This window comes from Vombatus ursinus, unplaced genomic scaffold (assembly GCF_900497805.2).
Source record: "Vombatus ursinus unplaced genomic scaffold, bare-nosed wombat genome assembly UNPS02001287.1, whole genome shotgun sequence".
Taxonomy (NCBI): Eukaryota; Metazoa; Chordata; class Mammalia; order Diprotodontia; family Vombatidae; genus Vombatus; species Vombatus ursinus.
Window position 1 is genome coordinate 13,171,465 of NW_020941065.1, and position 13,038 is coordinate 13,184,502.

Sequence of the window (13,038 nt, forward strand, 5' to 3'; positions counted from 1 at the left end):
TCCTTCCTTCCTTCCTTCCTTCCTTCCTTCCTTCCTTCCTTCCTTCCCTCCCTCCCTCCTTCCTTCCAATTTAGAGATCATCTAGTCTAAATGGCTCATCCACCCATCCATATATGTATTCATCCAGTCCTCCCACAAGCATTTATTAAGCACCTATTTTGTGTCCAGAACTGTATGAGGAATCAAGGTTTGAGCCCATGTTCTCTGCTCACCTGCCTTATGTTCTCTCCTTGTGTGCACAGCTGCGGCAGCTGGAGATGCAGTTGGAACAGGAAAGTGAGGAGAAGAAGATGGTCCTCCATGAGAAGCAGGATTTGGAAACCCTCATTGGGACACTTTGTGAACAGGTAGCTCAAGGGGAACCGTCCATTGTCCTGGGGAGCTCCCTCCCTATTGTAGAGAGCAAATGAAGACAGGACATTTATGGTTAGGCCTGGAGAGCGGCTCTGGGAGGGCTGCTGACTGTGAGCCAGGATGACTGAATGCCCTTTGCTCTTAGTAAGCAATCACAATAATATAAAAAAAAATCTGTAATTTTGTCAGTGCTGGGGAACTCCCATTATAGGGACTTCCTTCACCAACACTGATTGCAGCCCTTCTGGTTTAATTGATGAGGCTAAGGGAGTTACCAGAGTCAAGGTGAAGTGACTTGTCCTCCAGTGTCATGGTGGAATTGTTAGAGTCGGGATTTGAACCCACCTCAATTCCATGAGGCCCCTCATTAAAATAATAACAACATCAACAACAATACCTGATTTTTGTGTTTAGCCCAATTCCCTCAATAAAGTCAACAAACCGCTTTAATGTTTGCAAAGCAGTTTAATTACACCATCTCTTTTGAGTCTTAGGACAGCCTGTTGAGTGGGGTTATCATGCTCATTTTACAGATAACTGTGACGTTTCAAAAGTCTGAGAGATGTAATTTCTGAGTAATTTAATCATCTTATTAATAACGCCAGCATTTTAATAAAAGGATGGTCATTTGGCCATCTCTTAGACCAGAGACAATTGTGGCCCAGGGCTCCGGCTTATATGCCCTTTTGGAAGAAGCGCGATCCCCAGGATGGCAATCAACTCTGATTGGCTAGCAATTAGTGACAGAATGAATATTACAATGAGGGGCTGGACCTGAACTCTGATTATGTCATTTACTTCTTAGTTGGTCTAGCCTTGGGCCAGTCTATTCAAAGAAGTGATCTCCACCCAAACCTGAGTGGAACACAGTGGCTGCCCCACCTGGGTGGGGTCTGGAATAGAGAAGGTTATCTCAAGTTTCAGAGATTGTGGTCTTGAAATGAGGATAAAAGAAAAAGGGAGAAATCTGAATCTCCCCAAATCCTTGGTTATTAATAATCACTTCTCTCATAATTAAGTGGAGATTAAGGGTCAGCTAACTGATCTTTGTACATGCCATTCTATCTCAAGTCTTCAGCTTTTGCCCAGGCTGTCCTCCACCCCCAGAATGCTGTCCCTACCTCCATTGGCCTCCTGAAACCCCTAACTTGGTTGAAGGCTCCATTCAAGAGACATATTCCACTGAGAAGATGTACTGACTTTCTCAGCTGTCAGTGACTCACCTGGCACTCCACTCACTAGGATTTCTTTTATTCTTGTATACTTACCAATGAATATGTCATGTTGATTGTCATTCACTTGTATCCCTACCCACATCCATTCAACAGATACAACTGAGGTCTTTCTGTATTCAGGCCTCTGAGGAATACAAAGAGCCAACTTAGGAGCCAGAGACCTAGGTGTGAATCCTGACTCTTGCTTACTAAGGCCAACAGGATTAAGACCTGAGTTCAAATCCAGCTTCAGACACTAGCTGTGTGATCCTGGGCAAGTCATTTCACCCTGTTGGCCTTAGTTTCGTCATCTGGAAAATGAGCTAGAAAAGGAAATGGCAAACCACTCTAGTATCTCTGTCAAGACAACCTCAAATGGGGTCATGAAGAGTTGGACATGACCAAAATGACTGAATGATGACAACAACATTAAGTGTTTGTTGAATGACTATTAGCAATAGTATTTTTTGAAATATTTCTATTAGAAATGTCTGAAATGGAAGGAGTAGTCTGTTCTTTAAAAAGTATGTTCCAGCTGTATGGAAAGTCTATTTCTTTGGAACCAACCCACCAACAATCATTTATTGTGCACCTACTATATTCTAAGCAATGTGCTAGGCCCTGGGGATGGAACACAGTGCTCCCCAACAATACCAGGCAGCTATGAGACTTTTCTATACTTGAGAAGTGCTTGGAAACTCTCCAGTGAAAGTTGCTTAACAACCACATTAAATTTACTTGTCTTAATATTAAATGGTGTATGGGCTGACAATCTTTTCACAAAACAACACTAATCATCATTTAAATTTATTGGCTAATAATTCACCAGCTTTGTCAGATTTTGGATCTTTCTGCCGTAAAGTGAAAATCTGCAGAATGACATTTATTTCCCATTAACCTAATGAGGTTCTATCCCTTCCCCTTCTAATCCAATCAAGGAAAACCAGTGGTGACAATGACTTTGGTTGTGACAGTTGTTGGCTGTTAGTTATCTCTGGGTGGGAGGAGATGTTAACCACCATTAAGGGCTAGTGTTGCCCAGGTCCTTCACACCAGGGCAATAGTGGGATTTTAGACTACTGATAATGGGCTTATCACTCATCCCATGCTGTCCATGGTGCTGAAATTAATGTTAAAGTAATTCATATATCCTGAAATCATAAGAGCAGAGATTTAGAGCTAGAAGGGGCCTCTCAAGCCATCTAGTATTTTTAGGAGGAAAAAAAAAACTCAGGCCAAAAATGGTTAAGTGACTTGCCCTAGGTCACACACATACGGGGAAGGCCTAGTTCCCTTGACTCCAAATGATCCTCATTACTTTATATCACACTATCCTGTGTGCAAGTACTGGAAAGCTCTTGATAACATTCTGGGAGAGACACAGGATCAGTGCTACTCATCTGTAGGTAGGAGTTGTATGACAGGAAGATGAATAGGGATCACATTTGCTAGGCAGCTAGGAAAGGAAGGGGGCTGGTAGGTGAGCAAAGCCACAGACTTAGGAAAGGATGGGAACTTCATGACCCCAGTCTACTATTAGTCATCCAACAAGCATTTATGTAGCACCTACTATATTGTAGGCACTATACTAAGCAGGGAGCTACAAAGGCTGAAAGTAGTCTCTGCCCTCAAGGAGCTTACATTCTTCACGTGATTTCTCTTCATTTCCTCACCTCCTTCACTCCATATTCAATGGCTGTGGCCAGAGCAGCTGCCTCTCATTTCCTACCATACTTAAACACAGCATCACAAAATCTCCTAGTTGGAAAGGGACTGCAATGGTCCAACTGGCCCAACCCACACCTTAACAAGACTCCCCCCTCTACAGCATTCCCAATGAGTGGTTATGTGGTCTTTGCCTGAAGAAGTTCAACGACAATGAACCCATTTACCTTCCAAGGTAGTTTTTCCATTTTTGGATAGCTTTTTTTTCTTTTCCCACTGCCATTAATTCTCAGTTGGCTTCTTGGCAACTTCCCCATTGATCCTGGCTGGACTGTGGTATTTCCTATTAGGGACAGCCCCAAGGACCCATGTCCTAGACATCTCCTGCTCGTATGTTTCTCATATGTCCTGCCCAGGTGTTGGGAATCCTTCAAGTAGCTGCTGGAGAGCAGTCAAGGGACAGAGACAGGGTGGAGAAGCCCACTTGGAACTCAGGGCCAGCTGTTTTTTCAGAGGCCACCAGATCTAGAAAAGAAATTCAGGCCTCCATCTAGTTCCTCTAAGCTATGGGAAATATATTTCTCTCAACCTGGGTTTCATGGACCATGGACAGATTTCAAAGAGTATGCAAACTTGGATGGGAAAAGGATCACATCTTTATTTTCACTGACCTCTAACAGATTTAGTATTCCCATCAATTAATTAAAAATATTATTCTGAGAAGGTTTCACCTGACTGCCAAAGGGGTCCATGGTATGAAAAAGATTAAGAAGCACCACCCTAAACTAAAGGACATTCCAGGGACTCCTTGAGAGGAATAATAAAGCACAGTGTCAGGAGTGCTAGATTTAAAGTCAGGGGTTCAAGTCTCAGCTCTGCTGCTTAATAACTGTGACCTTGGATAAGTCACTTAACCTATTTCGTTTTCTGCAAGATGAGGAGTATCAGATTAGATGACTTTGATCACCTTTCCAACTTTAAATCTATGATCCCATGGCTCCACATACCCTCAGACCTACCTTGGTACAGATGAAGAAAGGAAGAGAGAAAGAGGTATACTTGGGATCACTTTGGAATCTCTCCAGTGCCCATGGCCTCTCACTCCAAATCCAGAGCTTTTTCCCTTGATTGTCCCATGCTTGGTATAGATACCGAATAGAAGATAAACTACTGAAGGGCAGGATGGTTTCCTGTTTTTTTTTTTTTTTTGGTGAGGCAATTGGGGTTAAGTGACTTGCCCAGAGTCACACAGCTAATAAGTGTTATGTGTCTGAGCCTGGATTTGAACTCAGGTCATCCTGACTCCAGGGCCAGTGCTCTATCCACTGCACCACATAGCTGCCCCGATGGTTTCCTTTTTGAATTTGTCACACCCCTCCCCCCAACAACTAATGCAGAGTCAGGCACATAGCATGTGCTTAATAAGAGTTTGTTGAACTGAGTTACTTTGAATTCAAATGCATTAAAGTGAAGCCCCAAAATGATGGAGAAGTGAATTGCTTTCTGGGTTGTTAGCAGATTTTAGTCAAGTAAGAACTAGACATGTCTTGTCTATTTTCTGGGAGTTTTGGTTGTTGAAAAAGCCTGTCAGTTTCTTTTCCAAAGAGGCTTAAGTTCAGATTGACAGAAAGCCCCAGGGCTAGGTGACTGTTTTGCTTGGGGAATTGCACAGAAGGAAGGCACAAGGATCTCATTGCTTGGATACCTGCACACTGGCATCACTCCTCTTTTCAAGCCCCGGCTTGGTTGGCTGCTGCCCCGCTCTCTCTGCTCTCCTCCAGTTCCTTAGATGCTGAGGAATATGGGCACTAGCTTCTCTAAGTTGCCAATGTCGATGCCTTTAAGCCAGCTCCCCCGGTTCCCTGAAGAAAGCCCTCATCTGGCAATGTTTAGCCCGCCTTCCCCTTCTGCCTCCATGTTGCAATCTCTAATAAGCAGGCTCTGTCTCTGTCTGAACTGTAGAGGTGCCCTGGCACCTGGCAGTAATAATGAAAAGCCACTGTCTGGGTTCCTCTGCCCCACAGCATCCTCTCACTCATCTCCTTCCCCCTCTGGTTGGTCTTTGTCAGTAACCTTGGTAACGGTGGCGTATATGTGGAATGGGGTGAGCCATCTCTCTAGCAAAGCCCCTGTAAGGTTTCTTCTACAGTGACTGAATGTTGATAGCAGTGCCCTGGGTTTGCAGGACTCTAAGGTCTTAAATCTCTTGGGCCAGGATTTGCTTCCAGGAAAGGAAGCAGCCATGTCTGTTAAACTGCCTTTGCAGAATTGAGCTCATTTCCAAATTAACCAGCCTGTCTGCACATTGGTCACTGGGGCCTACCGAAGTCCAGAGAATTCAGGGCTTCAAAAACAATATGGCAGCATAGTAAATGGACAATCTAGGTTCCAGGCACCACTTTGGCATTTATTATCTCTATGACCTTGAGGAGAAATGGAAAGAGAACAAGCATTTAATAAGCATGTTATGTCCCAGGCACTGCGCTAAGGGCTTTAAAAATAGTATCTTATTTGATCCTCCCAACAACCCTTCCTGCTAGGTGCTATCATTATCCTCACTTTACAGATGAGGAAACTGAGGCAGAGAGAAGTTAAGTGACTAAGGGTGACACGGCTAGGAAGGGGCTGGATTTGAACTCAAGTCTTTCTGACTCCAAGCCCAGCATTCCATCCAAGGAATGCATACAGTATATATTTTAAGGAGCCTCGGTTTACACTCCTTTAAAATAAGAATAATAAAAAAAGAATAGTGGAAAAAGAGAATGGGATATGGAGCCAGAAAACTTGTATTTGAATTGTCATTCTTCCCCTTATTAGCAGTGTTACCTAAGTCATTTAACCTCTGACCTTTGTCAAATGAGGGGGTTCAACCATCTGGTCTCTGAGTTCCTTTCTAGGCTCACATTTGTGACCTTCTAGTACTCATACCTTCCTCCCAAGTTTGTGGGGAGGAACATGCTTTGCATGAACCAGAAAAGTCCTTCCTAAAGGAGAGCTAATGATAAAGACAAAGAATTCCATAGAATCAGAAACCTGTGTGTTTCCAAATTAAAAAAAAGAAAAATAAGAAAAAAATCCCTCTGTATTCCCAAAGTGAATTAAAAAACCCAACTTCCTTAAGTTAATAATGAATTAGGTTGATGCGTTTGTTTTGTTAGAAGAAATTATACCCTGCCTGCTACGAAACAAGATTCATGGCAGCATAGATAATGAATTTTAGAAAGAAATAAATTTGTTAAACAAACAAACTTTCATTGCTTTAACAGAAAAAGCAAGCCTGTTTTATTAATTTAATTGTTTTTATCTCATTGTTTTTTCAGTCCTGTTAAAGTGTTGTTTTTTTTAATAAAAATCATAAGCTTATATCTAAATGCACAAAACACACCCTAAGTCTTAAATCATGTTTTTCTTCACATGTGGAAGTTAATGTCGAATTAGCTGACTCTGTGTCTGGAGGGTTGATGATCATGAAATGCCCCATGGCATCAGAGGACCTGCCTTCGAATACCAGCTCTGAGACTTAATACTTGTATGGCCTTGGGCAAGTCATTCAACTAGAGAAGTGGATCTCTGTTTCTTTATCTGTTAGAGAAGAGGGTTGGACTTGAGGACCTCTCAGAAACTCTAAGAAGGAAGGAAACAAGCATTTATTAAGCTAGTACTACGTGCCATGCATTGTGCTAAGCACTTTGCAATTATTTATTTCATTTTATTCTCAAAGCAACCCTGTGAAATAGGTGCTGTTATTTCATAGATGAGGAAACTTGAGGCGGACAGAGGTTAAGTGACTTGCCCAGGGTCATATACAGTTAGTAAGTGTCTGAGACTGGATTTGAACTCAGGTCTTCCTGACACTTACTCTGTTGCACCACCTATTCATTCCATGACCTCATCACCTCTGACCCTATAAACCAGTGCTTAATGGTTTTTCCTTAGTGTCTTTCACCTTCTGATGACAAAGGCAATTGTACTCTTGGGTTGGCCCAGTTGGAGAGGGCTGATTTCTACAGCTGAGCCCAAGGAATGGACTTGTTCAATTCATAGCCTCAATTCATTTTCAGGAGCCAGGGTGTTCCATGTGAGTGGGCATGCACCACCTCTCATGTCATATGGAATAGAGCTTCAGCCTCAGAGTTGGAAAAGATGGCAGCAGCCAATAGGAGCCAAGAGCAATCTAAACAACATCCCCAACAAGTGGGCTCATCTCCCCTTCCCCCTTCCAGGTGACATGTCATAGCCAACCTCCATGCACTTGAACAGTGATTATAGTCCTCCAACCGTCATGCCAAAAATACCATCTCAAAACCTTCCTTCATTGCTCCACTCATATACTACTTCCTCCAGGAAGCCTCTCCTTTGAGAATATTTCTCTTTTTTTTTTTTTCTTCTCAAATTATCTTGTAATTATGTATCTCTACACTTATTATATCTCTCCTACCAGTAGAATGTAAACCTCTAGAGGGTAAGGACTATTAATATAGGATCACAGGATTTTACATTCAGAGCTAGAAAGGACCTTGGATCTCCCCTGTTACAACCCACTCATTTTCCTTCAGAGCAAACTGAGGCCCAGAGGACTTCAGTGACTGGCTCAGAGTCACACAGCTACTAAGGAAGGAATAGACTTGGACTTTCCAACAATGTCTTCTAATGCCAAACCCAGCACTTTTCCCATGGTTTCATTCATGTCTCTGAATTCCCAGGACCTTATATGCACATAGTAGTCCTTTTAATAAATGGTTTTGAGAATCTGAGATGAATGATCACCATAGGCCAAGGTGCCATTCAAATTAAGGGACTCTGCTTAAGTGATGAACCCCTAGTCCCTCTTGCTTCCATTCAAGGCTAACCTCTATGCCTTTGGTCTCCAGATTGGTCATCGAGACTTTGACGTGGAAAAACGCCTCCGCCGAGACCTGCGGAGGACCCACGCTCTCCTGTCTGATGTGCAGCTTCTCCTGTCAAATGTCGAGGACCCCCAGATGACAGTCAGTAAGGAAGAGCTAGAGAAGGTTCACATTAAGGTAAGCCATACTGGGCCTCTGGGCCCTTCTTATCAACCTTTACATCAATGACCCGAATGAAGCCATGGAGGGCACCCTCATCAAATGTGCAGATGATTCAAAGCTGGAGAAAATGGCTAACATTCGATCGTAGAGTCCAGATCCAAAAAGGTCTTGGCAGGCTAGAGTCATAGATTGAATCTAATACAATGAAATGCCTTAAGGTTTTAAAAAATCCACTGTATGAGAGGGGTAGGATGGGACAAAAAAGGGCAATTCATGTGGGAAATGTAATGACTATAGGAGATCATGGGACCATCAGTGGAGAGCTGAGAGGGACATTACAAGTCATACAGTTTAACCCTCCATTTTAGAAGTGAGGAAACTGAGACTCAGAGAGCTTCAAGGTATTTTAGGACCCTGCCCAGGGTCACACAGGCAAGTGGCAGCTCAAAGAGTCACCAATGTGATGTGGCAGCCAAGACATCAGGTGGTGTCTTGGGCTATATGTTCTAGAGGCAAAGGGTCCAGGATGACCTGGAGGTGAGAGGTGAGAGGCCTCTGCCCTAATTGGTCCAATCTGGAGTCCTGTGCTCATTTTGCTGGGCGTCAAGAGCTGGAAGTTATCCAAGTGAAGATGGTGAGGCAGTATGGAACAATGGGATCTGAATTCTAATCCTGCCTTTGTCAATTGACCTTGGACCTCAATGGTCCTCAATTTGCTTATCTGGAAAAAAAAAAACAGTTGGGTCAGATGCCTTCTGAGGCCCCTGATATCCCTATATTAGGGGTTATTAGACTTGTTTATGTCATATTCCTCAGTGAAGCCTCTGGACCTCTTCCCAGAATAATGGTTTTAAATGCATAAAATAAAATACATAGGATTACACAGGAAAACAACTTTATTTAGTGAAGTTATCAAGATATTAAAAACAAAACCCAACAAGTTTATGGACTGAAAATAAAGAGCTCCTGCTTCATCTGTAATCCTGTAATTTATAGTCACAAGAATTAGTTCAAGGAAATGGGAATATTCAGCCTGGAGAAGACTTAGGTGTTGGGGAATGATTGTCATCCTCAAATACTTGATGGGCTACCATGTAGGAGAGGGGGATTGAATTTATATGGTCTGGTTCCAGAGGAGAGAACCAGGAGCCACGGGCTGATCGCTTATCAAGACCATCGTAAATGGGATTTTAGAGACACGTTGGACTGAGTGGCCTCTGTGGTCCCTTCCAACTCTCAAATTCTATGGGTTCAAGTCAATTCACTAAAATAAGCATTTATTAAATGCCTATTATGTACGAGGCACTGTGTTAAACACTGGGGATACAAATAAGAAAAAGAGAGTCTTTGCACTACAGAGGCTTATAACCTAATGAGAAAAGAACCTGAGAACCTGAGTTCCAATTCTGCCTTTGTCCATCACTGACTGTATGACCTTGGGCAAATCACTTAACCTCACTGGTCATTGAGAAAAGAAGACAGTTGTCTGGTTGCCAATATGCAAAAGAAAAAGAAAAGGGGTGGGAGAGGGGCTCACCAGGGAGACCATGGTGTGGGGCCAAGATGTTCTGTGGAGCTGAAACCAAGCTGAGCTGCTGATGGAATATGGAGAGTTACCTGGGCATCCTCTATAAAGAAAGATTTGGGAGGAATTTATCACCTCCCTTGAGCCTTCCAATCAAAGGAGAGGGGCAACTAAGGGGCAACTCTGAGTCAATCTCTATGGTGATGAGACTTCAGGCGATCAGCTGATCCTGGGGAAGGGGGGTGGGAGGTTGCAGCATGGTGTTCAGCGGAATCAAGCTAAGCAGAATTGCTGATGAAAAATAGAGAAATACCTGCGTCATTGGAGAGTGGGGGCAGGCTTTGTCTGAGTGTACTCAAATACTTCCCCGGTTCTGTGATCTCATTGATAAGATGTTCCCTCCGATGATACAAATTGCAGCCTGCCCTTGCTGGGTGACTCTTGTCTATGTCCTCCTATAGATTCCTCACAGGGAGCCCACCCAATGTTGAGCTGAGTTTGAATGAGGTGGCTTAGTGTAAGAGAGGGGAAATAAAAACCTTCCTAACAATTTGAGTTATCTGAAATGGAATAGAAGATCTTGTCAAGGAGTCCAGTTCCCCATCATGGGAACATGACAAGAAATCTGGGTTGCAGAGTGAATTCAACAATAGCGTGGATGATTAGACTCAGCTCTCTTCCAATTCCAAGCTCCTGTGAGCCAAAGACAGTCCTCAGAAACTCTGGGATGAATTGTGCTCCGAGGCAGGCGGCACAATTGGTGGTTGATGAGACGGGATGCTGTGAAATTTAGAACTGGTTCCTGTCGATTGGTTGTTGGCATGCTGATCTAAGCCATGAAGAACGTCAGAGTGAAACATCGACCGTGTAACTCAGGATCCTCCAGGAATCATAGATTGTGAGGTAGAAGAGATCTTGGAGGTCACTTATTACAGTCTACTCATTTGCCTGGAGTCACCCAGGTAGGAAGCAAGAAGCTGATTTGGGATTCAAACCAGGTCCTCTAACTCCAGGCCTGGGGCTTTCCCCATTGCCTCACTTACAGATGACTAGATTCAGAGTCAGAGGACCAAGATTTGAATTCTGTCTGCTCTTTGCTGCCTATGTGACCTTGGATAAGTCACTTCCCCAGCCTGGGACTGAGTTTAATGTTCTATGGACCCATGGAGCCTGGTAGGCTTGGTTCATAAATTCATCTTCCCCACACATACAGGCATTAAAGTTGTCTCTTTAATTAAATTAACATAATTATATGAAAGATTCCAGTTCTGCCCCTGACACATAATGGCTGTGGGACCCTGGGCATTCCAGGGAACTGGGCTTTAGATTGCAGAGCAAGAGTTGGCCTCCGCTGGTAGCAGTTTGCTCCCTGGCAGCTCCCAGCCCCCATGAAGTCACACTAGAACACGTTCAGCTTAATTTGTCCTTTCTCTTCTCTCCTTTTTAGTCTCCCCTTCTCCAGCCTCTTGTTGATTCCTCTTGATTCCTTCCACGTGTTCTGGGCTTTGTGCACTGCCTGGGAGCATCTACTTTTGTTTTTCGGCTCTCCTCTCACTTTAATGGGATAACCGCCATCTCTTTGTGGCCCTTCTGTCTTACCCATTAGCTCAACCAACTGGCTCCAGGGAGCTTTTGGCCTGGCATATTTAGAGACATAGAAAATTCTATCCTCTCCTCTTCTTCTTCATTTCCTATTCCTCTCTCTGCCCCCTTAGCCCCTTCCTCTTCCCCATTACTACCTTCTCTTCCCTTTCCTCCTCCCTCTCTTGTTCCTCTTTTCTCCTTCTTCTCTTGTCCTTCCATATCCTTCTTCTCCTTCTCCTTCCTTTTCTCCATCTTCTCCTTGAATCGTGGTGTGATGGAAAGAGTGGTGGGTTTGGAGTCAGAGGACTTAGGCTCTACCACTGCGTGACCTTGAATGAGCCATTTCAAATTTCTGTTCCTCAGTTTGCTCATCTGTAAAATTAGGGGAGTTATATCAAATTCCCTTTCAGCTCAGCTCAGAATCTTCTGCCCTGCCTCAGCCTCAGTGTCTTCTGGTTTAAAATTAGGGTTTGGACTAGATGGCTTCAGAGGTCATGTTTGGAGGAAATGCTTTGCAAATCTTTCAGCATTAAATAACTTCAAATCTGGTCATCACCTAAGGTCTCTTCTTACTCATGGAATCATCAACCTGAGACTAGCAGGGACCCTGGAGCTTGTCTCCCTCATTTTACAGTGGAGGTAACTGTGATCCTCCCCCTCCTCCTCCTCCTCCTCCTCCTCACCCAGTTTCTGCTTTCCTCTTATTCTATATCCCCCTCTCCTCTTCCTCGTGCCTTTCATGCCCATCACTGGTACAGGGGCTGTCTCCCCTCCTCTGGTTGAGAATATTACCAGCCCCCTTGGGTACAGGCCTGTCAGGGCCAAGCTGCTTCTGCATATAGCCCCAGGATGTAGCCAGCCCTGGAAGCTACATCCATCACTGCCCAGCTCTAATGAGCACTGGTTCATCAGGGGTCTAATTAATAATTAAATAGAGAGAGAGAGAGTAAGCAGGCTGATCTGCCTGCAGTGGCCGAAGCATCTCTCCCCCTGCAGTAAGGCAGATGTGGTGGATTGCATCAAGAAACAAACAGGACTGCTTGTCTAGAATTGGAGGGAGGGCAAAGAGCTCCGTATTTGAGGTCTGAGGACCTTTGGCTTGAATCCAGGCCCTGCTGCTTTCTGGATTTAAATACTGCCTCACATGCTTATTTACTGGGTCACCCAGAGTGAGTTCATTTCACTGCCCTGGCCTTAGTTGTCTCACCTGTAAAATGAGGGGGCTGGAGGGGAGTAGGGGGTGACATGATTGGACCTGCACTTTTAGAAAATCACTTCAGTGACTGAATGGAGGATGGACTGGAGTAGGGAGAGAGACCTGAGGCAGGCACACACCCCCAGCAGCTATTGTAATAGTCTGAGTGTGAGGCGTTGAGGGTCTGCACCAGAGGGCTAACGGGGTCAGAGGAGAGGAGGGGGCAGTTCAAGAGATGCTGCAGAGGTGAAACTGATGAGATATACTGCAGAGGTGAAACTGATGAGAGATAATGCAAGGGGGGGGTGAAACTGACAAGAGATGCTGCAGAGGTGAAACTGATGAGAGATAATGCAAGGAAGGTGAAACTGACAAGAGAAGCTGCAGAGGTGAAACTGATGAGAGATAATGCAGAGGTGAAATTGACAGGCCTTGGCACCATATTGGATATGGGGGGGTGAGAGATGGTGAGGAGTCCAGGTTGACTCTGAG

At 44.2% G+C, this 13,038-nt stretch overlaps 1 protein-coding gene across 1 annotated transcript in view; it reads left to right on the forward strand.

Annotated features, from left to right (window-relative positions):
* MYO18B (myosin XVIIIB) overlaps positions 1-13,038 on the forward strand; it is a 352,079-nt gene that overhangs the window by 203,116 nt on the left and 135,925 nt on the right. The window contains exons 32-33 of the mRNA XM_027862330.1: positions 243-347; positions 8,105-8,257. Coding sequence (XP_027718131.1) covers positions 243-347; positions 8,105-8,257 — 258 coding nt within the window. The remainder of the gene's footprint in view (positions 1-242; positions 348-8,104; positions 8,258-13,038) is intronic.